The 26796-nt window shown below is 35.4% G+C and overlaps 1 protein-coding gene across 5 annotated transcripts in view; it reads right to left on the minus strand.

Moving 5' to 3' along the window:
- Tpp2 (tripeptidyl peptidase 2) overlaps window positions 1-26796 on the minus strand; it is a 78962-nt gene that overhangs the window by 12101 nt on the left and 40065 nt on the right. For 3 of the 5 annotated variants that reach the window (XM_052192126.1, XM_052192129.1, XM_052192130.1), the window contains exons 11-25: window positions 25833-25981; window positions 23808-23923; window positions 21908-22076; window positions 19774-19931; window positions 19046-19122; window positions 17208-17314; window positions 15199-15353; window positions 13805-13921; window positions 13502-13602; window positions 12460-12556; window positions 10984-11121; window positions 9380-9624; window positions 9091-9169; window positions 7239-7277; window positions 2166-2317 (exon numbers count right to left, since the gene is read on the minus strand). In XM_052192126.1, the coding sequence (XP_052048086.1) occupies window positions 2166-2317; window positions 7239-7277; window positions 9091-9169; window positions 9380-9624; window positions 10984-11121; window positions 12460-12556; window positions 13502-13602; window positions 13805-13921; window positions 15199-15353; window positions 17208-17314; window positions 19046-19122; window positions 19774-19931; window positions 21908-22076; window positions 23808-23923; window positions 25833-25981 (1899 nt within the window). The remainder of the gene's footprint in view (window positions 1-2165; window positions 2318-7238; window positions 7278-9090; window positions 9170-9379; window positions 9625-10983; window positions 11122-12459; window positions 12557-13501; window positions 13603-13804; window positions 13922-15198; window positions 15354-17207; window positions 17315-19045; window positions 19123-19773; window positions 19932-21907; window positions 22077-23807; window positions 23924-25832; window positions 25982-26796) is intronic. The other 2 variants (XM_052192127.1, XM_052192128.1) reach the window with 2 other exon arrangements.

The raw sequence follows: 26796 nt of genomic DNA on the forward strand, positions 1-26796 counted from the left end.
AACATTTAAATGAAACTAGGCATCAACATGTGCTAGAGATATGGCTCAGTGGGAACCCACAATGCTCTTTGGTTAGTGTGGATGTCTATCACACATATTTGGGTGTCTATCCAGAGGCCAGAAGAGGGTATCCAAAAAAAAAAAAAAAATCCACAGAGTTGGAGTTCCTTCCTGGTAGTCTTGAACTGCCTAATGGGTGTTGGGAATCTAAACTTCAGTCCTCTAGAGGAGCAGTGCATGCTCTTAACTCCTGAGCTATTTCTCCAGTTCATGAGCGGAGCATTTTTGATGGAGGGAGGACATACAAGGTCTCTAGGCTGACCTAAGCCCCCAGCAAACAATAAGGATATGTGCAGGGTAAGGAATGGTACAACAAAGCTAAGAGAAAAGAAGATAATGTCTTGGTGGTGCCAGTCTAAATCAAGAATTGGCAGGAAGGAGGCAGCAGTGTACTTGTGTGTGAAGACCCATAGTTCAATATTGGGGTCATAAGACACCCTGGCCCTTATTTTTGAGACAAAGTCTCTCGCAGAATTTGGAACTTGCTGATTAGGCTGAGCCCCATGAATATATCTGTCTCCACTTCAGTGGTAGGATTTTAAGCAAGTACCACCATGCCTAGCTTTTTAAAGTGGGTCCTGATGATTGAATTAAGTTTTCTCATGCTTTTCAGCAACTATTTTACTGAATAGTATATATATAAATTCATTCCTGATTAGAAGCTTCTCCATTTGCAGTTTGCCTTTAGAACCATTTTCACAAGTTTTGAGAGTTCTTTTTCTTTACATAAACATTTTTTCCCTACCAGTTCACTGGATGGCAGAACCAAGAGACTTCTCAGGCTCTCCTAAGAGAAGCAAATTTTTGCAACTCTGAAGAAATTTCAATTGTATTGTTTGCTATCTATAAGTAGCAGCCCCAGTCAGACATGGTTCTTTGAAATCTAGTGAGATACTGTTAGTTTTAGATAGGCCAGCAAATATGAATACAGACTGACATTAATCCCCGGGAATTCTTTTCCCATTATAAAATCTTCTGTTCTCTCTCAGGACACATATCCACAAAGATGTATAGACAAAGTCGGTGAAAGAGGACTCCCCTAGGACACTGTCAGTAAGAGAAAACAATGGAAAAAAGCACCTGATTCAACCTCCCAGAATAACGGTTTGTGTTAAAGTTTAAGGGAGTAAGAAAAGCCTAACATTCTAATGAAGAATGGGCAAAGCCTAAGTTCAGCTGAGGACAGTAAGTAGATTCTAAATAGCGCAACTGTCGCAACAGCAGCTTTTTCCATGGTGAACAGATACTGATCTTACATTCATACCAAAAACCAATTTGAGAAACATTATCAAGGTAATTTCTAAAGATATCTAAACTAACAATTAAGATATACTATCTTGACAGAAAATTAAAAAATATGTCTATTAGGCCAGGTATGCTTGTATATGACTGTTATTTCCAGCCTTTAGGAGGCTGGATGACCAGGAATTCAAGGTTATTCTTGTCAAACCAGAGAACTGAGGATAGTCTGGGATAAAGGAAACACTGTCTCAAACAATTAAAACAAAACAAATAGGAAAACAAAGTTAAAAGTGTATGTATAAAAATGAGTCATCACAAAATTACAGAGAAAAGTTATAAACATATATTCTAAGCAAGTTATTAAGTAGATTATATTGTACTCATAAAATAATGACGTATACAGTCACTAAAAATAGAATATTAAATTATTAAATGACACAGGAAGTGCCCAAGACATTAACTGGAAAAGTAGGATAACTACTTTCAATGCTACATGCTCAGACAGAGAACAATAGTAATGTTCAACTTTAATGGTGAAAGAAAAGGTGTACTGTCCTTATGGTGTCAAGTGCAACTAAGAATGCAAAAGACACAATTAAAGCTGAACAAAAAGCAATGGTGATTTTCTTAAAAGAAAAAATGGTTATTTTTTTCTTTTTTATGTCCTTCAATAAAATTCTCCTCTGGACCAAATTAAAATAAATATTTTACATATTTTATTGCTAAAATTATGTATGTTTATACAACGAATAAAAAGAGGAAAAGTTTAAAAACCTGCAATCCTCTGATCCACGTCAACAATTCTGAGTAAAGTCTATATAAACATATATTGTGTTACTTGAGAAAAACTCAAAATGACTTACTTGGTCATCCACTGAATTTTAAGATCCCGTAATGCTTCAGTAAACTCTTCTTTCAAATCTTTTTCTTTTTCTGAGTCCTTTTCTTTATCTTTGCTGCCATTCTTAGTCTTTGTTGGTGGAGGTATGAGATAGTAATGAACAGGGATCACATCCTAGGAAGGTGAAAGTAAGCCTCAGGTTAATATACTTCATTTCATACACTTTAAAATCAGTGTCAAAAGCTGAGAGTCTTGTAATATGGGTTGTGCCTGCCTGAGTTGTATTATACTGTATTCCACATCTGAAGGGTCAAAAACATAAAAAATACCAATCTGCAATTACTAGAGTTTTCCTTCTGAACTTTAAAAACACTGAAGTTTTTATCCATTCCATTAAAATAAAAATAAAATAAAAGAGGTAACAACTTTTCTCTGAGTGTCTTTCGCATTCTTAGTTGCACTTGACACCTTAAGGACAGTATACCTTTTCTTTCATAATTAAAGCTGAACAGAAGAAAACAAGTTAAAACTAAAAAAGATTTTTTTCTTAGTAAGAGGGCAGAATAGACAAGTACTGCTCCAGCACTTATAAATACATGTTCTACCTAGAGTTAGTCAGACAATAAATACTCAAGTAAATAATTTCTGATAGTGACATATGACACGCAAAAATGAATTAATAAAGGACACACAGTGACTGTTGGGTAAGATAGGAAAACCATGCAAACAAAGTGGTTATGGAAAGGTCAGAGAAGCTAAATGAAAACATGAACAAATTTGAATAACCTAATTAGAGAGGAAAAGCCCCTCCCCCAAGAGTTATTAGCCTAGGAGTGGAAAACAAACAAGTACAAGAACCTGAATCCAGTATATGAAAAGCTATATAAACCAAGAAAGGGGCTACAGTCATGGAGAGTTTGGTGGAACATAGTTAAAATGTAGATCCTATTTGAAATAAATAAACAAGCCTATCAAATATTTTATGTCAGGCATTGATTAAAGACTTTGCTTTTTAATGACTTGATATATATATACGTTAAAAATTGGGCTATATATATTTTATAACTCTTGATGACCTAAGTCTTGAGAACAGACTATAGAAAAGTAGAGGTAGGAAAACAAACCAGAAAGCAAGCCTAGTAATCTCTACATTGTGTAGAACTAAATAAGTTGAGAAAACAAAAGAAAATGAATAAATATTCAGAGCTAAGAATAAGCACCAATAGTGCTTAAAGACATGACATGAATAAGACTAACAGAAATTAAGAGAATAGAATAGAGTAGATCTGGTATTATTGCTTGGCCCAAAGATGTTCTAAGACGGGAACAACCTAAAGGAATTTGGAGTTTAGAAACTTTGAGGACGTCCATGAAGAAAGTAGGGATGGCAAGATGTTCAAGACAGTGAAGGTGCTTGCTGCTGAGCATGATAACCTGAATTAGATTCCTGGTCTCTTACCTAATAGAAGGAAAAAACTGACTGCTGTTAGATATCTGACCATCTTTCCTTCCTTTCCTCTCTTTCTCTCCTCCACTCCTAAGACAAAATAAATGAGTCTCAAACAAGCAAAAGAATGGAGTGATCAACTGCTAAATCAGAGGGAAGATGGTGTATAATTGAGAAGAGACTTGGCTGCAAGGAGCTTGCAAATCACCTTGGCAAGAATACTGTCCAGAGACAAAATCAAAGATACAGAGAACAGGGGAATAAGCCTGCAACTCTGAGAAAGTTCTGCTTTGAAGATGGCAGAAAAAGGTAGCTGATTATTTTGTCTATGGTGTGTAAATCTTTCCTACAGGCATACAGTGCTTGGGAAATATTAACCAATGCTTAGACTTAATTTTTGGCAACAAACTGATTGTCCTCAACTAAGTCATTATTTAAGTCAGCTTTCAAATTCTATTTTCAGGTTTATATTATAATGCTGCTACATTAATATCTGTATTTATTTTAATCAAGTTTTTAATATTAGAACTTATATTACCAAAGGGATTACATACTACCCTTTAGACATTATTTCAGAAAAACATGAGACCCCCAAATAGGACTCTTATGTGTAAGCAACACATCTATTTTAACAATATCTGATACTCATTCTGGAGTATGAAGTGATGCAATAATATATGAGGAATGACTGCTGTAGCTCTACTATCACTTCACTACAAAATAACCACCCCATATATATCTTCATGACCCATTTAAAAAGCAGAAAACAGAAATGAGAAATCTCTAGAAATTTATCTGCAGTCCACTGTTATATTCTCTTAGAGGTAAGGGAGCCAGTGGCCCAGAACAAAAGCTCACACAAGGTCCAAGACTAGAAAAAGAACAGGTCTACTGTTAGGCTTGCTTCTTTAGGACCCTGCCACCTTCTTCCTCAACACCACTACTGTTTTTATTCCTGAGATCAGCTCTTTCAATAGAAGCCATGTTGACCCTACTAAATTCATAATTTTGTCTCAGAGTCCTTCCTCTGATGCTCCACCATGCTCAGCTTTTTTTTCTTCTCCACTGCTTGCTTGCAGATCACTTTCCTGAGTGAGTATTGCCCCAGACAAAGCAAAAAGGTGGTTGAAAAACCTGACCCTATAGTATCAAATTCTCAAGAAAGCAGCTTCATTGTCATGTGCTTAGCATGACTGTCTAAGAAGTAAGGATATAAGGAGTCCCCAACATTTACTGTAAATATGGTTTTATCACCTTTGGAATCAAGTTCTTCACATAGCATGTTACACAGACTGTAAATCACTACTTGCCTGACAGTCCCTATTCATTTAACAGGCTAGAAAATGGGAAATACTTCCATGTAGAGAAACCTATGTTTTGGAAGGTGATTTCTCCTCAAAATTTCAAAAATAAGGCCTGTTTTTATTACTGTTTTAGTATGGAAAACAGAAAATAGAATTTAATGAGTAATATATTAATGTATGATAAAAAGGTAACACCTATAAAAATATAAAATCCTATAATAGCAAGCCTGAACTATCATTAAATATGAATATTAAAGTTTATGATCTTAGAAATCAATAACCAATACAACTAAAATATATAAAACCTTATAAAAATATTTCAAACAAGAATTTTCTGTTATTAAAATTATAACTGCGGTATTTATAAACTCTAATCAAAAGGAAAATGAGAGTTTTTTAGATTGTGTCACCATGATCACACTCTTTAATAATTTTTTTCAACTCACAAGGGAATAATATAGTTAATTTAATAATGATAATTTTTGTACCTTAAATCATGAATGATTGTGATGTTTAAAAAAGATATTCAAGAATACTCATAGTAGAAAAGCTATAGAGTTCTCAACAAAAGAAACTTAGTATTAAAATTGAAGAAGAAAAAAAACCTTGATAAGCTATCCATAAAGCTATCAATAGTGTTCAAACTGAAGAATATTTTTCAGAAGCAATGTTACCTGTAAAACCAGTAACTGCCCAGTGGACAGCATAACACAACATCACTTAGATATGGTTCAAAAGTCCCTGTTTCTTGAGTGCTTCAATTATTAATTTAGTTATCAAAGCAAAAGTTTTATAAGAGCTCACTATTTTAAAGATTAATATCACTGGTGCAATTTATGGTTTATTAAAAGTATCTAAATTACTTTATATTATATGTATAAATATTTCTTTTTGTAACTTTGTATTTGTTTTTTTATGAAAGAGCTATATTATGCCATGTACTTGTACTGATAGGAAGGGATGGATAGAAGTAAATCTAGATCCCAAGTTTGTTACACAAGCTTCATTCAACTTCTAGTAATAATAATCTAACACTTTAGTACTACCTATTATACCTTGTACAACCTTAGCCCAACAAGACTTTGTAGGCCAACTAAAAAATAAAAGTGGAAGAAAAGCAGTGCCTAAACCCTTATTGAAATACACTTCCTTTTGTAGTTGAGTTCCTGGCAAACCTTGTTGAACTGTCTTCATGGCAACTCAGGTACATATCAATGCATAAAATAAGCTTTTTTAAAATGCTAGATTATGATCTATTAAATGGATTAAGATTGTACCCAAATGGTTCAAATCAACCATCTGAGAAATACTGGTCTTCAGTTTCTTAACTAGAAGATTCTTCATGATGTACCAGAGCTTATCAATATACAACAAGAACATTCTGGATGACATTTCAATACGATAAAACACAACAGTTTCTTTGATTACAATACCTCTTGGATAAATAAGACCACTGAATGGCTCTTTCTCAAATACAACTCTTTCTCTGTACTTAGAATAGAGATTTTCAGGTTAAATGTGGGTCTAGCAGTCAATACAGACTCTCATATGCTAACAGAAACCAAGTAGAATCAACTACTCACAGCATCAAATCTGTCTGTATTGTTATTGCAGACTCGATTTTTAGTTAGAAGTTCTTATTCACTATTTTTTTTCTGTATCTGCCTCCCATAACTAGGATAGATGCAAGAGCAGAGAGTTTATTAACAAAATCATTTTATTTAAAATGGCCTTGGGATTATAATAGTTTTTTTTAAAACATTTTTCTTACATTTAAAATTTATTTGTTTATTTAGTGTGTGTATATAGGTGAGTGCCATGGTACACATATAGAGGTCAGACTATAACTCTCTTTCCATCATGTGAGTTCTGGAGATCAGACTTAGGCTGTTAGACTTGTCAGCAGGTATGTTTACCCACTGAGTCATCTTGCCAGTCCTAGGTTTTAAAAATGACTTTGCTCTCCATTGCATTCATCTCTTTATGACTTTGAATATGCAAAATTTCAAACTTTTCAACTTGACATCTTATCTATACCAATAAATGAGAAGCAATAAAAATAATCTATACCATTGGAAAATATGGTTGTATAAATAGTTTCCAAATTCCATAAATATGGAAAATAAACCATAGGGTTATGGTTGAAAAAGCCTTTTTATAGAAAGGCAATATATCAATACTGCTTGTAGGTATTAACTAAGAGAACTATACTGCAGAATGTAAAGAAAGGAAACTATGGGAGAGATTCTTTGAAAATAAAGATTTATAATAGTGAGAGAAAAAAGTTTAATAACTATGTAAATAAGGCTTTAAGACATCGTTTTTAAGAACTGACAATCAGTACCTTTTTAAATTTTCCTTGTCGTTTTGCTGCAGACTGCCCCTGGGAGTTAGAACGACATTCTGTAAGAAAACATGCATAATCTACACAGGATGGAGATACCACCTCTGCCTAACTTTCTTCCAATTTAACATTCCATCTGTATGTGTCACAGTAATCAGAAGGGTCAGATCTGTGACCAAATGGCATGCTTTTAAAGAAAGCAGCACTACCATGCCAATTTTTAAAAATAAAAATGCAATCAAATATGCCATTTTAAGGCAAAATTCTTTCAGCGTTCTAGTTAAAATATTTAGTGATTAAACTCCGTTATCATTAAAACATTTAAAAAGCCCATTTAAATTTAGCTGACAGTCTGCAGAGTCTGATTGTATACAGGAGGTCACGACCATCAGACAAGCCTAAGTCATTCTTTAAAAAAAAAAAAAAAAAAAAGGCCAAACAAACAAAAAAGAAAAAAACCAAAGTAACACTCAGGGCTACCATGAATGGCAAAGTGAAGTAAAATGGCATTTCCTTTCCAACTACCAAAACGTAGGAAGTATAAAACTGCTGAGGAAAGTTTAAATAAAGAACCCAATGGCAATTATACTCAATAACTTCAGATTATTGCTATTTTCGTATAAACAACCTTACTATCTATAGTAAACTGGCAACAGTCAATTCCAAGCAATTTCAATATTGTCAGTACTATTTCTGAATTCTTATAAGAATACTTCTGCCAATAATTATTTTCTGCTATTCTTCCTATGAGAAGTGGACTTCTGAGATGAGTTATCTATCATCTGGGTGAGACACTCAGTTGAAGTCCCATAGAAGCAGCCATCTAGGTAAATCTACAAAAAGATCTATGAGGATTTCTCAAATCAATTCAAGAACAAAGTCCAGTATCAAGTGCTGAATTACTTCAAATGACACTGAAGTATGTAGGAGTAAGAGTATACAATGAAATGCACCCTGAGAGATGTTGAGGTAAATGTTCTCTAAGCACAAAATCCTGAAATTATTCCTCATGGCTATGAATATATGACCTTGGTTTAAACAGTGACAAGAAAAATACATTTCAAGATAAATGAGATGAGTTCATTCTGACAACAGCATTTATAGATCCCAGGATTAGGTTAAGTAGACTTACATAGTTTTGTATGAACTAATGCTAAATGAGAAATGCACAGATGTAAGAATTGTATTACACCAAAATGACCTATGATAAATAAAGGGTGACAGATCCACATAAAAAACATTTTCTGCAACAAATCTGAAATAAAAACAAGATGGAAAAACCTGAAATAAATTCCTTTAAGTTTCTAATAATAGTTATCTCTAAACTAGAAACAAAAAGCATCATTTTGAAACTATAAAAAGCAATATCACAAGAAACACCATACATTTATCCACATAATTATACAAGACCTCAACAAGCCTTTACAAATGTGAGAGCCAATATCCATTAATAAATATTCTTCGGATTGGTTTTTATAAACAAATGAAGAGAATCTGACTTATTCCAATATCCACATATGATAGTTGAAATTTTAGGGCATGCTATAATTTTACATATCCCATTTGCTTCAATCAATGATGATCTGTGTGTCAAGAACTTTAGGAACTGAAGTGGGATAGGTTTAGGGCATGAGGCTTGTGGAAAAGAACATAAAATACTTTTTAATGACACATTTAAAAAGATACCAAATATTAATCCACTTTCACTAACGGCTCAAGAAAAAGAAAAACAATTTCTGTTCCCTCCCTGCAAGCATTCTTTTACCCCTTCTGAACCATGGACTTAAAGCCCATCTTCAAAGGGATGGAAAATTTTAAACAGGTACTTTCAGTGTAAAACACTAGTACTTACAGCTTTCTTTCCAAGCTCAGTCTTTGACAATGTCAAGGAGCCTGCAAGGTAGCATCCGGGTCCTGCCCCCTTAGGTATTCTAATGAGAGAATTAAAAAGGGAAAAAGTAACAAAAGAAAAAGTTTCACAAAAATACCATCAAAATAATTCCAAACTGAAATATTTCCAATGTCCAAATTTTCAAAAATCAAACTGAGGAATAACTTCAGACTAAAATGATAGCAAATTATAAATCTAGATTAACATATGAGCCATAATGTCATTCAGTATTGTCAACATCAGCACTTACTTATCATCAGGTAAGGAAGTAACAAAGAATGGCTGATTATATTTGGGTGGTAATGTTAAACTGCTTGATTTCTTCTTTCCTAGAAGTGCAAGGCTATGATTTTCATGAATATCTAAGCTCAAGGTATTAGACAACCTATGCGAAACAATAAATGGAAGATCTTTGAGACGATCCAAATCACTGATTTGCTCATGACGAATCTGTAATCGAATTGTATAATCTCCTTTCTCCAGTTTCAAAGAATACTAAAAAAGAAAACATTTGGAAAAAGTAAGTTTAATTTCAGTAAAATGAGAGTAAAAGGATAAAAGAGACAGTTCCATTTACAGAATGTACAAGGTCTCAGACATCTATACTCAAAGTGTCTAGGGTGCTGGTGAGCAGGCAGAATTTGAAGTATCAAGTGTCATAAGAAACATGAAGTGGTAGTCAAAAAGTCAAAATTAGATTTGTATATCATCTAAAATAAATATTCATGTGCATGAACATGTGTAACTTCTGTTAAACTTTACATTTCAACTGTGAAGTGTCACATCCCTTTACGGTAAAAAGGGAAAACAAGGAGCCAGTAGAGATCAAGGAATATAAAGCTAGTACTTCTCTCTTTGCTAACATGCTCATGGAATAGAGATACTGTCAGTATTCTGTGGAAGCAATGTCTTCTGAGCCAATGTGAAATGCAACTCAAGTAACACTCCAGACTATAGCAATGAGATTGTTGCTTGCTTAACAAGGGAAAACTGGGATCATTCCTTAAATGCAAAAACTTCCATAAACAAGTTTTATTATTTTATTATTTCATTATTTATTTATTTATTGGTTTTTCGAGACAGGGTTTCTCTGTGTAGGCCTGGCTGTCCTGGAACTCACTTTGTAGACCAGGCTGGCCTCGAACTCAGAAATCTGCCTGCCTCTGCCTCCCAAGTGCTGGGATTATAGGTGTGCACCACCACTGCCCGGCTATTTTATTACTTTATTATTCAGCAAAAAATCATGAGCATTTCAGGAAAAATATCTTCTATTTTTTCAAATAGGATTTCAACCAGACACAAATTTCCAAGTAGTTACATGTTAAGAGATTTTTCTTTTCCTTTAGTGCCAGTGGAAAGCAAAGCATGCAGTTCAATTCTCAATACAATTTCTGATCTGAAGGTACTAATAAACTGAAATCACTCCAGTGTTGCACTCAGACCTGGGATCACTTAACAGTCTCCCATTCACTGTCTATCTTGTCAGTAGAAGCAGTGTGTAGGAGGGAGAAATATTGCAACAAACAGATATACTAGGACTGGAAGTCTACTCTAGCAGAAGAGTGCATGCTGAGCATGTACAAAGTCCTGGTCAACTTGTCATCCCTTCTCAACTAAAAATGCTCTGCTGGCCTGTATTTGTAAGCAACATCCTCTAGTATATGGCAGAAAAAGCTGTCAAGTCTGTTGCTTAATAACTACAATAAGCAAGAGATTCTATAGGTGTCAGAAAAATAAATGTAACTTTATGGAATATAAAAAACAAAACAAAACAAAACAAAACAAAACAACCCAACCCTTAAGTGTTATCCTTAACAAGAAATTTGGGATTTATTACTTTTTAATAATTTATACCTGATGTGGATAGGCATCGCCTGAGCCCATCTGTCTTTTGTTCTGGTCAAAAATAATCCACAACTGACTGTCAAATTCTGACTCATATAACAATTCACAAAGAAGTGGACAACTAGGTGTTACTTCTCCGCTCTTCGGCTATTAAAAAAAAATTATTGATATGATTTATATACAATATATACCAATAACACTTTTCAAAAATAACATTCTTATAACTATTTTTTCAAAGTATACAATAGCTACTCTCTTGCCATTAGATATCTGCACTTGTAAACTTTAAAATCTACAAACCTAATGCTCTTCCTACACTACATATACACATACATTTCTAACATGTATAGTTCTAACATAGTCTCATTTCTTTATAAAACTAGAATCTAACAATTTATTGAAATCTACTGGTATTAACAAAACTAAATTCACATTACGCTTCAATAAAGTAAAATAAACTGAAATCTCATTGACTCGAAACTCCCCCTGGATCTAACATTTACAATGATCTCTATTACTTTGATTGTTGACTCTTTGCAGAGCATAATCAGGCTAGGTGTTAAAAATGGAGAATTGTGTTATGGTCAAGAGGTGCAGTATCTCTCACATATGCTGAATACTTGGCACCCAGTTGGTGGTGTTGTATTGTTTAGGGAAATTCTAGGAGGCAGGCTTCATTGAGTGGCAGGCCATACTCTAATTTGTTTTTCTTTTGATCCCCTTCTCTCTGCTTTCTGTCCTTTGTCAGCTGAGCAGCCTTTGCTAAATAAATGTTCATACTGCCACTGTGTACTGTCTGGAGTCATTTGCCTAATTTTAAAAGCAGAGTAATAGCTTTCCTGTTTCTCTGAAGCAGAGAGAAAGAAAAAAAGATAAGAGTCTGCCTGCCTGGCAGTCAAGGTGGGTTAGCATTTGTTGACACATTTCCTAACCTTCTGAGGCATGGATCAATAAAAAGAGGTACACCTGAAGCTCAAGGTGAGGGGCTGGAGATTCTATTGACCTTAGTGGTAGGAACAGAAAGGCATTTGGATGGGAAAAGATGTCTTGCTGCTGCTGCTATGGTACTGCCAGCAGTCTTCCCAATTCAATCTATTGTCTCTGTCGTTTTCTGCCTTTTCTATTTTAATCATTGCTCCCTCCTCAGAGATTGTTCAACTTGTGCTAGTGGCTGCAGTACAGTATACTGCCGGACTACAAGCCCTGACACATACAGCCCAGAGAGTACCCTCTAAAACAGTGTGGCAGAGTAACAACTCTTTTCTTTATGTTATTTTTTTTCTGTTACCTGTCCTATCATCATCATCATCATCATCATCATCATCATAATCATCATCAACAACAACAAAAAACAAAACAAAAACCCTCAATAAATTATGAATAAAAACGAAACCTCAAAGACCAGCCCCATCTTTCTATCTGTGATTTCATAGAACCTAAGATGGGAATTTACTACACAGGTATATTTTATTAGGAAACACATACCTGATGAAAGCTGTATGTCAGGACCATCTCATAAAGCTGGCGATTATTTGGCAAAACATCTCTTGATCCTAAAGGTCTGGTTTTTGCATTTACTGGGCTGTAACAAGATAACAGCATCACTGAATTAAGCCAAGACTTCATTTAAAGAAAGCAGTTAAACATGCAAGGTGAAACCACTTCTTTAACTGTCTTTTATAGTAAACTGTACATTTTTTTAAATTATTAATATATAGTCCATATTGACTAAATTGCTGCAAAACTACAAACACATGAACAGAAGTTCATGATCAAAAGCACTTAAAAATGTTACCACAGAGTCAAATCCCACCACTTGGGTGATGATTACCAGTAAGAGTTTAGGAACACTTGTGATGTGTATATTAGCTCATAGTTGCTGGTGCTGAGCATAGGCATGGCATGGCCCCATCGTAAGCCAGGGGTATAGCTATAGTCCTTGTCCTAAGGAAATGACACTGCCAAGATATCAGCAGCAGAATATCAATATTGGAAAATCCTGCTTACACAGGGAATTTATGGCATATACTCAGAAGACAAATTTCTTTTACTGTCAATGATATTTTCTAGTTCTGAATTTTTCAAACAATTAACAGTGTACTCACAAAATAAAAATTTGACACTGTTAATTTGCTTTGTTGTAATATGTGAGATTAAACTAAGGGTTTTACACATGGAAAGTGAACACTATTGTTAAGTAGTCCTTCAATTCTTTATTTTTCAACTTTTTGAGTTATCCAGGCAGCCTTGATCTTGCCTTTCTCCTGCCTCAGTCTTAACTGCTAATTTGTTTAGTGAAGAAATGAAATGGTTAACATATAGGAACACTACTGATAATGGGATCAGTGAGGGTAGAAAGCAATGCTGAACCATGTTTTGGAAACTTGAGAAGATTCCTAGACAACAAAATAATTTTTTTTTAAATGCTAGCATCACATAAGTACAAATTAGAAAAACAAACAAAAAGCAATAAAAAAAATTCTTCCATTAACATTCAATGTTTGTAGCTCTTAAAACAATGTGATACCGTAGTGTTTGCACCCAGCTCTTCAAAGTAATGCAAGGAGCCAGATCTTCATACTTTAAAGAGGACTGAACATCAAAACGATTGATTCCTTCAGATGCATGCTACAAAACATATTTATGAGTTAATTTCTCAAACAGTAAGACAATATTTTATATATACGCTCATTAATGCAAGTTTTAAATGTCCATGAATGAATATATTTAGATTTATAGATTAGTTTCTAATTAAGTTTTACATCTACCACAGAAGTCATTTTTCAAATCAAAAATGACACTGAAAAAATGAGAATATTATAGTACTTACAATGTTTAACTGTGGTGCAGTACATACTATCCCATGGAATGATATGGTATAATCAATATTGACATCACTGAGACTTGCCCACCAACGAGCAATACAAAATTCAATTGCTTTCCCGCCCTGGAAATAAAAATAAGAATGTTAAAGAATGAATCTGTTTTCTAATTCTTCCTCATATCACCAAATATTACCTGTTTCAAAACAAAATTTTTATTTGTAGAGAAACAAAATATTTTATCATTCATTATCTACTTACATTTATTTATGCACATAGTACACTAATAATAAAAAACCTATGACCAATTTAAATATAAGTACAATTCATAATGAGAAGAAATATTACAAAATTTAAAGCCATACTCAATAGGCATGAATGTATCAGAGCCATATGGCAACTTAAGTATCAATAAAGTTACAGTCATATCCTTCTCTTAAAGATCAATTTTAAAAGAATACCCTAAGCCCTGTTGTACCAGTACACTTAAGGAGATGAATACAGCTAACCACCCCATTTAAAGTTACAGACATAAGAGACATAGTTATCAAAGGAAACGAAAACCCAAGGGAGCGAGCCTGGCAAGCACAGCAGCACGTTCACCTTCCGTGGAGGAAAGACGAGAATCATTCTAAACATGGGTAAAAGTAGAGACCTGACAACAATTTTGTCTGCAAATTAAGCTACTTTATAGAGATTCTTAACAGTAGGACTTTAAGTAAGATAACAACTGCCAATGCAAATGAAGGTCCAAGATTAGAACATTTCTTTGACTGAAGTATCAGAATTAAAGAGACATGAATATTGGATAGGGTACAATTTATCTACTTGCCTTAGATGCACAGACCCTGAGTTCCACCATATAGCACTTTAAGAAGGGGAGAACAGAGGGAAGTTCACTTCTGAAACACAGCTTAAATTTTATTTATTAACATAGATTCTCACTATGTAAATCAGGCTGGTCTTGGAGATCCTACTTCTCCTGCTTCCCAAATGCTAGGATTAAAGTTAAATACTATGATAACTGGTTTAGTCTTCAATATTTTCTTTTAAAGATTGATTTACTTTTATTTTACAGATATAAATGTTTTTCTTGCATTTGGTGCTTTCTCAGTGCATGAGGAGATCATAGAGGACATCAGATCCCTTGGAACTGGAGTTTCAGATGGTTGTAAACTACCCAGTGGGTGCTGTGAGCTGAAGCAGACTCCTCTACAAGGGCAGCAAGTACTCTTAAGCCCTGCGCCTTCTCTCAAAGTCCTGAATTTCAGAATTCTTCACTAATTACCTATCATCCTACCTTATCTGACAGGCATAAACAGAATCTGAATCTCTAACATGGTCTAGGCAAAACACACAATGTCTTGGGAGTGTTCTGGATTTTCCTGTCAGATAAACTTACCAAAACAGGAAAAGCTTCAGTAAGTGTTCCTTTTTCTGGAAGGGAACAAAACTTATAAAATTCATGACTTCGATATGCTCTCTGCTTCACAAGCTGTACTGCATGAAGAACAAATTTTGCTGATACCTCAGAAGAACATGAACACACGGTAACTTCTAAAAAAAAGAAATTAAATTTTAAACTGGCAAGAATTAAAATGATCATAAAATGGTTAATTATTATTATGACATTATTAAAATTTCATCTGTTTAGCTAATAATACAAAATAAAATAATATTTTCTTTATTATGTTGTAGATTTATTTATAGTTCATATATATGGGAGTTTGCATTAATGTATGTCTGTACAACATGTGCATATTTGGTGCCTGCTGAAGAGCTCATTGGGTACTCTGGAACTGGAGTTATTAATGATTGGGAGCCTCTGTGTAGGTGTGAGAATCAAATCCAGGTCTCTTCGGAAGAGCAGCAAGTGCTCTTAACCATTCTTCTCTCCAATCCCTCAACTGGTATTTTCAAAGGAAAGCTGTAAGTTTTGTGAAACAAAGAACAAAGTATGTGTATAGATGATATTCTGTAAGAAATAAACCATTATTAAGTAAGCAACAATCCTTACTACAGACATTAGGGAAGAACAAAACTGAGCTATATACACAATTATAACCAGGACTTCGGGGGAAAACAAAAAACAAAAAACAAAAACAAAGCAAACTATCCTTTCTCTTAATTGGAAAGCGAGTTAATGCCCAAATTATAGAAAACCCTATTTATCATGCCAAAATTTTCATCGTAGCTTACTCACGTATATATTTCTACTTCTTTCCCCAAAGTATCACCACTAGAAGCACACCTGTTTAGCTTTACTGTACTGCATGGCCAGAGGTAAACCAAAGTCACGAAGAGTCAAGATCATTTAAAGAACACTTGATTTAATTTAAGGGCACCAAAATGACGTTTGGCTCATTTTGATTCTTATAGACCAGGGAGCAAAGCACAGAGGGGAAATTAATTGCTTCGAGTACATATATAATGTTTTGATAATATTTTTGCTGACTCTTATCACTAACAAAGTATTTTTCTTTTTCTTTTTTTAATTAAAGAAAACAGACTCTGAGTAAACTGCAAGGGCTAGGTAGAAACAAGTAATTTCTGTGGGTAAGATTTTTACTCTTTAGTACTACTATTAATGAATTTTATCAGAGCCCTGAGGTATACAACTCCAATAGGCCTCATGTACATACTGCAACAGGGAATTTGACAACTTGACCGTAAAATAGCCTACAATGACAACTCACAAGTATAGCTGTAAATAGCCTTTTGCCACTGAATATGCTCAACTATTAAGAGTTTAGTACATCAAACTGTTAAAGAGTATGAAGATTACCTTAACATAGATGAAGCACTTTATAATTGTCTATTCTTACAGAAGAGGGTAGGAGGCCAGGCAGTGGTGGTGCATGCCTGTAATCCCAGCACTCTAGGAGGCAGAAGGTAGGCGGATTTCTGAGTTTGAGGCCTGCCTGGTCTACAGAGTGAGTTCCAGGACAGTCAGGGCTATACAGAGAAACCCTGTCTCGAAAAAACCAAATCCAAAAAACCAAAATACCAAAAGAAACAAACAAACAAACAAACAAAAACCTATTAAAAAAACACAAAGCCAAAACCAACAACAACAACAACAAAACAGAAGAGGGTAGGAAGCACTAGGTGTTCCAAGTTAAGTAGCAGCCTGCACCTGAGCCGAGACGCATTCCCCAAAGCAGGGTCTTCCTGTAACTTCATTCTACCTCTTTCTAAGTCAGTCAGTTTTGGTAAGGTATTCTATAGAAAAGTCCTCTAGAAGCAGTGCTCCTAAGGGCCTAGTATAGACATAGAATATACAAAGAGTAACTCCTGAGAACTCTTAGCAGGAACTCAACACAGCAATACCATATCACAACCAGTTTACCAAAGGTCTATTAGAAACAAGAGACTTAAAAAATGAAAAGAAAACAAACAAATTTTACTTACCGGCCCAGGTTGCTCCCTCAGGAACCTCAACAAAATGTCTTCGAATCTGGCCAGGTTTAAAATGTACATCTGTAAAGGCTAGATCATAATGTGATGACTCATGTACTCTGAAAATTAAAAAGAAAAATTAAACACGATATTCTAAAAATAAAACTATATACAAACAATAAACTCATCAACACTCTAGATGTTACCAACAGAGGCAGGAGAACAGTTTGCTAGAAAAAAACCCTGGAACTTGCAGTAAGTTGGTAATCAACTGTAAGCACAATACTACCTCATTCTGTAACACAGCAGTAGATATAACCTCTGACAGCAGCACACAGATGATCTACTCACCTATTTTTATACTTTGTAACAGAAACAGTAAAAAGCTTATCCTGTTCTGTTAAAGGAATTTTACAAAATTCAGACTCTCATCTCCGATTTCTAAAAAAATAAAAATTTTCTGAGACAGGGTTTCTCTGTGTATCTGCCAACTGTTCTGGGACTCCCTTGGTAAACCAGGCTGGCCTCAAAGGTAAGGCACAGGAGATCCGCCTACCTTTGCCTCCCAAGTGCTGGGATTAAAGGTTTGTACCACCACACCCAGCTATGATTTTTGAATGTTAAAGTTGAATTATATTTTGTGTCAGTAATAGTCTTACAGATGTATGAGTAAAACATTTAATAAATTAAGTCCCCATATGCAGCTTCAAAGTGCTCCAACGACAAACTACTTCCATAAGCAATCAAAGAAATGTAAACATTAAATGGGTAACTATGTGTTATGGCAATAAAATGCAGGTTGCAATTACATTGTATTTAATTTTACAAATAAGAAATGAGTACCTACTATGTATGAGGTACTGTTATTTGTAGCTAGAAATATTCCAATGAGTAAAAAAAATAACCTTTTCTTTGCTCTATAACAGCTGGTAGGGAGAGAAAAAAACATTCAATATAGCAAGCTCCAGAATGGAATTGTTAGAGAAAAATAAAAGAATGCTTTAGATCTTAAGAATGAGCCTGCAGATTGTTGAAAGTCTTGTCTAAACTCCCACTGAACTTACACAAAACATATAACGAAGAATTTAATTGTAATATAATTTTCCCATGTGCGTGCCACATTTTAATCTCATCAATTTTGTCCTGTAGGCTTCATTGGCTAAGGCCTATTACATAAATTATTATTTAACACAAATAACCCCCACCAAAGGTTATTAATTTAGAATGTGTAAATATAGCTTGCAATCAAATGATATATTAAATTAAAAAGCAAATTGGAATACATTAGCTGAAGACTGTCCAGGAGCTTGTTTAAAAAAAAAAAGTGTTAAAGTGTAGAAGGAATAAACTCCTCTCATCTAGAATGTCCAGAAATAAGTTGACTATTTAACAGACAGGCAAATGAGGCAAAGGAACCAATAGTACAAATGCACAAATACTGAGGAAACCATGAGTGTCAGGAGACGGAGATGGCTAAAAATGTGTACTTTGGTATACTCAGTGATAGGAAACCATCTGGGACTGTAATTGTAGGTTATTCTTGTGGGCTTTTTTTAAGGAATGCAAGCATGATCCTTGAGGACTGCTCCTGGTGTGTTTGAAGCAGGAAGTAATAGTATTCCAGGATATGTAAGATGGAAAGAATAAGGCTGGAAATAGAAAGTAAAGAGAAGCATCAGAAGAGCATAATCAAAGACACAAGAAGAGTGCAAAGGGTGTAAAGTTAGTTACTTGCTTCTGTCCTAATCTTTCTAGCTACTTGCTCCTAGGCAATCCTCCAAAAATCAATACTGTATTACATAGAGGCATTGACAATGTATATGTAATAATAAGCTAAACATCTTACTTACTTTGCTGCTATAACTGCAGTGATTGGAACTCTGAATAGAGGACCTGCATTGGGGGATGCTATATCATAGCCACATACCTTGAAGAAAGAATAATAAGTTTCAACATCCATGAAAAAAGTTGCAAAACAGGAAGTAAAAGGTGTAATGTAAGCACAGAATTATCTAATTTTAAAAAATTTAAAGGTCTAACAGTTAATTACTGTTACAGTAATTATAGTAGATTACTGACATTAATTCACATAAATCCCAACAAGCACAGAGCAAATCATGACTGCGATGAACAGGTAATAAGGTATCAAGTTAAAAAAAAGCATTTTAATTACTCTCTACCTCAAACTAAAATTTAGTATTATAAATACTTATGCAGAAAGATTAGTTAGATGAGACTATTCTGAGTTTATTTACAACTGCCAGGCTTAACAAATATTAAATGTGGCAAATGTTATATGTGGCAAAGTTAGCCACAGCACAAGTTTAGCTACTCTGCATAACTAAGAAAGTTAGTTATGCAGCCTGATCAAAATGGCTTTGCTATCTGTATCTTCCCCAGCCTTCTTCACAGAAGATCTCACATTGCTGAAATAGAGATCCAGAAAAGCTAGAAAATCTAGCAAGTGAAATGGTATATAGTTGTTTTTTTGATGAGAGAGAAAAGATATCAGGAATTGTTTACTTTCACCTTTTAAAACATTTCAAAGAGAAAAGAAAAACAATAGATGTGACAATACCTCTGTATAATGTAACCCTTCTCTTAAGCCCCTGGGGTCCACACGTATGTTTATGTGCCGACACTGATTCATGAGTTCCAAATGACTGGGACACTGAACCCAAGATGAATTTGAAGTTAAAGCTAAATGAAGCTGAAAGGATATTTTTTCAGAGTTTTCTGGTATTAAAAAAAAAATAAAAATAAGAAATAAAAAATTAAACTCAGTATTTCTTCTTTTTCCTGGGAAGTTCTATGTTCTATCAAGAAAATTTTGTTCAGACAACTGTATATATTAGATAGCACACCCAAATTATAACTTAAACAAAAATGCAGAATCTTCTTGTGATTCACACATACTTTCATCCAACACTGCTAAACCTTATAAACACTTTAGTGGATCTTTTGTATCACTGCATATGGAGATCAAGCAGCTGACCAAAATGAACTGCCAGATATAAAAGGACAGTTTCCTCACCTCCGCACTATTGTGTTTCTTCCAACACTCACTTAAAGCTCTGTCTTCTATCCAAGGAATGAGATACAGACAGAAAATTAATCTGTAAATTATATTATAGGCTTAATAAAATTATGGGCCACTGAAGGCCTCTGGGCCTACTCTTTTCCTTTATTATCAAGATGCTGATTGAACTGCTGTGGTACTGGGATCCCTAATTAATATCTTCCATCAAATATATTGTTTAAAAATAATCACTTGTCAATTTGTATCTTCTCCTAAGAACAGTGAGTGGCTTGGGTCATGACAAACAGTGGCTGCCTAACACCATCAGAAAACACAGATAATTTCATTAAAATTTGTAACTAACAAAATTACAGATATAAATTTATGGTTGGGAGTTACTACAACATGAGGAACTATTAAAGGGTAACAGTATTTACCCTGTTTTTAATTTTCTATATTCTTTGTTTACTTTTTGAATGCTTTCCCCTTTCCTGGTTCTCCCCTCCCCATTGGTCTCATAAGCCCTCTTCCTTCCACTCATTTCCCAATCACTCCCATCCCATTTCCCTGTCCTGATATTTCCCAACAATGCTGGATCAACTCTTTTCAGAACCAGGGCCCTCTCTTTCCCTCTTTTTGGGTATCATTTGATATGCTGTGTCTTGAGAATTCAGAGCTTCTGGGCTAATTAATATCCACTTATCAGTGATTGCATTCCATGTGTATTCTTTTGTGATTGGGTTACCTCACTTAAGATGATATTTTCCAGATCCAACCATTTGCCTAAAAATTTCATGAATTCAATGTATTTAATTCTTGAGTAGAGTTCCATTGTGTAAATACACCACATTTTCTGTATCCATTCCTCCATTGAGGAACATCTGGGTTCTTTCCAGCTTCTGGCTATTATAAATAAGGCTGCTATGAACATAGTGGAGCATGTGTCCCTTGAGGACATGGGCACAGGGAAAAGTTCCTGAACAGAACACCAATAGCTTAAGCTCTAAGATCAAGAATTGACAAATGGGACCTCATAAAATTACAAAGTTTCTGTAAGGCAAAGGACACTGTCAAAAGGACAAAACGGCAACCAACAGATTGGAAAAGATCTTCACCAACCCTAAAACCGACAGAGGGCTAATATCTATTATATACAAAGAACTCAAGAAGTTAGACCCCAGAGAAGCAAATAACCCTATTAAAAAATGGGGTACAGAGCTAAACAAAGAATTTTCACCTGAAGAACTTCAGATGGCTGAGAAGTACCTTAAGAAATATTCAACATCATTAATCATTAGGGAAATGCAAATCAAAACAACTCTGAGAATTCACCTCACACCAGTCAGAATGGCTAAGGTTAAAAACTCAGGAGACAGCAGGTATTGGTGAGGATGTGGAGAAAGAGGAACAATCCTCCACTGCTGGTGGGATTGCAAGAGGGAACAACCACTTTGGAAATCAGTCTAGCGGTTCCTCAGAAAACTGGACATGATACTTCCGGAGGACCCTGCTATATCTCTCCTGGGCATATACCCAGAGGATTCCCCAGCATGCAATAAGGATAACAGTATTAGGAAGGTAGCTAACCATTACTTTAGAACATTAGACAACCAAAGCAGCATTCTTCTTTAATTTACCATTCATTTAAGCCACAAATACAAATGCTTCTGCTTATTGCCATCCTAGTACTTACCTGTATTCTCTGGAAATACAGGCTCAATGCCAACACCATGATCTGAAGGAGCAGCCACCTGAACAGGATCTCGGAGGTAGATACCACGGTTATTTCCAACTGTAACTGTAAAACCTAATCTGTTAGCAAATGATGTATTCTGAATGAGGTAGTCATAAGCTTTGTCAACCTAAAAGAATATAAATGGTAACATGTAAATGGGTAGGTAAAGAAATTATTTTATTACAAATTATTAACCAATTAAATGTCAGCTGTAGCAAAGCTAATTTCTATATTCATTTCTCTAAACTACATCAATACCAAGTTAAGATGGCAAACCAGCTGGACAGTTGTAGCCCATGCCTTTAATCTTAGTACGTGGGAGACAGGGAGAATTCTATGTTTTGAAGCCAGCCTCGTCTAGAGCTAATTCCTGGATAGCCAAGGCTACAAAGACTCTGTCTTGAAAAACTAGACCCTGTCTTGAAAACTTGAAATGCTAGGGGATATCTTCATGTCAGGATATTCTTTCTGCCTGTCTAGTTCTCCTATCTCCAGAAGTCCCTGACTGAGAAGATGGACACCTGTTTTGTAGTCCCATGCCTGGTCTAGTCATACTGTGAAATCTCTGTGGGATATCTACCCCAGCACAGAATATCCTGACTCTGATTTTGTCTTCCCAGTTGTCTTTGTTAGAATTTTCACCGGAAGAACTTCAGACAGCTGAGAAGCATCTTAAAAAATGCTCAACATCATTAGTCATTAGGGAAATGCAAATTAAAACAACCCTGAGATTTCACCTTACACCAGTCAGAATGGCTAAGATTAAAAACTCAGGAGACAGCAGGTGTTGGTCAGGATGTGGAGAAAGAGGAACACTCCTCCACTGCTGGTGGGGTTGCAAATTGGTACAACCACTCTGGAAATCAGTCTGGCGGTTCCTCAGAAAACTGGGCACCTCACTTCCAGAAGATCCTGCTATACCACTCGTGGGCATATACCCAGAGGATTCCCCACCATGTAATAAGGATACATGCTCTACTATGTTCATAGCAGCCCTATTTATAATTGCCAGATGCTGGAAAGAACCCAGGTATCCCTCAACAGAAGAGTGGATGCAAAAAATGTGGTACATCTACACAGTGGAGTACTATTCAGCCATTAGAAACAATGAATTCATGAAATTCTTAGACAAATGGATAGAGCTGGAGAACATCATACTAAGTGAGGTAATCCAGTCTCAAAAGATCAATCATGGTATGCACTCACTAATAAGTGGATATTAGCCTAGAAAACTGGAATACCCACAACATAATCCACACATCAAATGAGGTACAAGAAGAACAGAGGAGTGGTCCTTTGTTCTGGAAAGACTCAGTGAAGCAGTATAGGGCAAAACCAGAACAGGGAAGTGGGAAGGGGTGGATAGGGGAACGGGGGAGGGAAGAGGGCTTATGGGACTTTCGGGGAGTGGGGGGCCAGAAAAGGGGAAATCATTTGAAATGTAAATAAAAAATATATCGAATAAAAAAATATTAAAAAAATAAAAAAAAATTTAAAAAACCCTAAAAAAAAAAAAGAAAGAAAAGAAAAAGAGGTAAATTTACGCTTTTAAAGAAAATACCATTCTGATGATCTTCCACTTCAGTCTGCATTCAGTTATTTTCCCATGAGCTAAGATAACTTATGCCTGATATTTGCAATGCTTACTTTTATCACTTTGAATTTCTAATCTCTACACACCCTAAATGTTTCTTTTACTTAAATGCAGTTAATCTCCTTTATCTACAAAGAGTCTTTGTGCCTTTTTTGATTATAGTTCTATAATGGCCACATCTAGAATTTAGACATGCTGAATCACCATTACAGAGCAATATTTACAACATTATCTCAATATATCTTAGTATACAGACAACAGTACCTGAATAATTCCATGTCCTTGGGCAAATACTTCTATATTGTCAGCTTTTATTGCAGTATTTTCTAGAGCTCTTCTGACTGAGTGAACAGTATAGTTAACATTATTTGCTTTCAGTCCTAAAAACAAACAAGCAAACACCTAAGAAACTAATGTTAATGAACTCACTAGTTGAAACACTCCCCCTTCAAGATGTTAACATGTATGCTCTTCTGTCTTCTTTTAACATTCACTTCTAAATATTTTCTTAAAAATTAAACAGTTGTTTAAATTGTTTGCATCACACATATACTTTAAGAAAAACATTCATTGCCAACCTGCAATCACATTGATGCAGGCTATGTGGATGTACCGAGCGGGCACTTTAGGGGCATTCTAATGGCATTTTCTTTAAAATATCAGATTCTGCACTATGGTTTGAAACAGCAATTTTCAACTCAATTATATTTTATAATTACCAGTGGAACTTGAACAAATCAAAAACACTTGACATGTTTCACAGCAGATCAGAGACTTCAATAACTATGTACTATGTGATTACAGTGTATAGCCAGATTTCAAACACAGAAGGCTATTGCCAACATATTACTTACTGTTAATGGATGAAAACTATACTATTTTTGTCCTCAAATCCTTCAAACATGTTACCATTAAGATACTGTAATATGCAAAAAACAAAACAACCAAAAAATATTAATAAATGTACAGAGCCATATTGGGGTAGTTATGCACTTGGTTGGAGTTTGACTTTGGTCAAGGACAATCCCTGGCTTAGGGCAGGAATCTGCCCTTAGGACATAATAGGGAAGTAGGTTAAAGCAGGAATTTTTATCCTTGGGTGGAGAGCTAAGAGTGTACTTGACTAAGGTCAAGGTTAACTTCTCCCAGATATCCAGGATCCTGCTCCACCTAGGGTGGAGTGCTTGAAGTAAAGGTTAAGTTCATTGTTCCTCCAGGTCTAGGAATTCCTGAATTAAGCAGGTGACCCACCCAGCTGAGGGAGCAGTCAAGACAAGGACCTCCAAGAGAAGCTAGACAACTTCCCATGGAACTCAGCCTGCAGTGGGGGGAGGGGGAAGGGTTTGCCCAAACTGTTAAAAGGTCTGGCGCCATTAAAGTTTCCGGCTTTGATCAGTGAATATTGTCTAGACCATTTTTCTTTTCGCCCCTTCTGTATCCATCCCTCAGCTTCTGTTCCAGAAACCCACTTCGTAATGGCTGCAGGCAGCTATGGAATCCAACAGAGTGGTGCTTGGACGCGGGGCTGGATTCAAAATACTCCATGATTCAAGCTAAGGAAGCTATCACATCCATGAGAATGTGAGAATCCAGGAAGATGCGAGTTTATTAGGAACAGCTGGTAATGAGCTGATTCTTGTAGAATGTATGAGTTTTCAAATCTGAAACATGGCAGAAAGGATCTGCAGGCAAGAGAGCTGAATATTCAAAGAGAGACGTATGACCTTGAAATATTTGGTGAGTTTGAAGGAGGAAAAATGAGTAGCCAGGGATTTGTCCTGGAGGTCTGACTCACCCTCAGGTGATTACTGACTGGGGATTAATGGCAGAGTACTCCCCAGTGCCTCACCCATACTGGGCAGACCAGAAAGTTACAGTCAGAATAGGAGTGAACTAGAAGAGGCAGGTGGGAGATAAGACTAGAGAAGGACAGTTTGAGGCAGAAATCCAAGTTCTAAGTGACCTGGTGACACTCTATTTAATACTACACAGCATTCAACACCTGGTAATGCAGTGACTTTTACAACAAATCCTGTATCACCAAAGTACTTTTGATGTTCAATCCATTGATTTATCTCCAGAACTAAAATATTATTTAATAATCATTAATAGTAGTCAATAGATCTTATTTCCTGAATGACTGAATATACACTCAAAAGATTATTATCCCATGAATCATTTTCTACTTTACATCTTACTCTGTGTCCAGGACATTTCTACTGTATACACTCTCACCATGAGAACTTCAGAAAGCATAGCCTACAGTAAAGAAGAGAGTAATATGCTTACCTGAAAGGACCAGGGCAATGCCACCACAGGCATTGGGGGAAGACATTGATGTCCCATTCATTAGCTGAGTCCCCCTCAATGTCCAGTTAGGCACAGAAGCAATAGCACCTCCTGGTGCACTGATGCTCACACCAAGGGCCCCATCAGCACTGAAGAGAAAAAGGGGAGGATAGCTGGGCATGAATAATCTTTAAAAGGTCCCAACTGTAGTCTAAGTGATATCATAATTGCAGTTATTATAAAAGAAAAAAAAGACAGAAGAAAACACAAAGATATTATTGTGAGGCAATAATGGAAGAAAAATGACTAAACATTGCTAATTTTTCAACACACTTATTTTTTTCCTTTTAAGTGAAATGTCTGTGTACAGCTATCTATGTTTATGAGAAAGGCATAGGGGTCAGCTATTTGAATGCTCTAACCCCTTAATGAGGGTATTTCTTTTACCTATACCAGAAAAATTTTACGTTGTCTAATAAAAGCATATCATCACCTTATACATAATGTTAAATTTTCTAAAGTTTAAAGTTTGAGGGTTTCTCTGTGTAGCCCTAGCTATTATGGAACTCGTTCTGCAGATCAGATTTTTCTTAACCACACAGAATATTTGACTGTCTCTGTCTCCTGTGTATTGGGATTAAAGGCATGCAACACCACCACCACCTAGCACATTAAAGAACTGTAAAATTGTACTTTGTGTGTGTGTTTGTTCAAGCTTACACAGAGGGAGGAAAGAAGGGAGGGATGGGAAGAAGAGAAGAGAGACAGAAATAGAAAGATACGCTGTTGGGTGTGGGGCATAAGCTGGTATCATGCTATATCTATGTAGGTCAGAAGGTAAGTTACAGGATTTGGCTCTCTCCATTATGTGGGACCTGGGTATTAAACTCCAGTTGTATGTCTTGGCAGTGAGCACCTTTAATCAGTTATTTTACCAGCTGCAAGATCACAATAGCACCCATCA

This window comes from Apodemus sylvaticus, chromosome 9 (assembly GCF_947179515.1).
Source record: "Apodemus sylvaticus chromosome 9, mApoSyl1.1, whole genome shotgun sequence".
Taxonomy (NCBI): Eukaryota; Metazoa; Chordata; class Mammalia; order Rodentia; family Muridae; genus Apodemus; species Apodemus sylvaticus.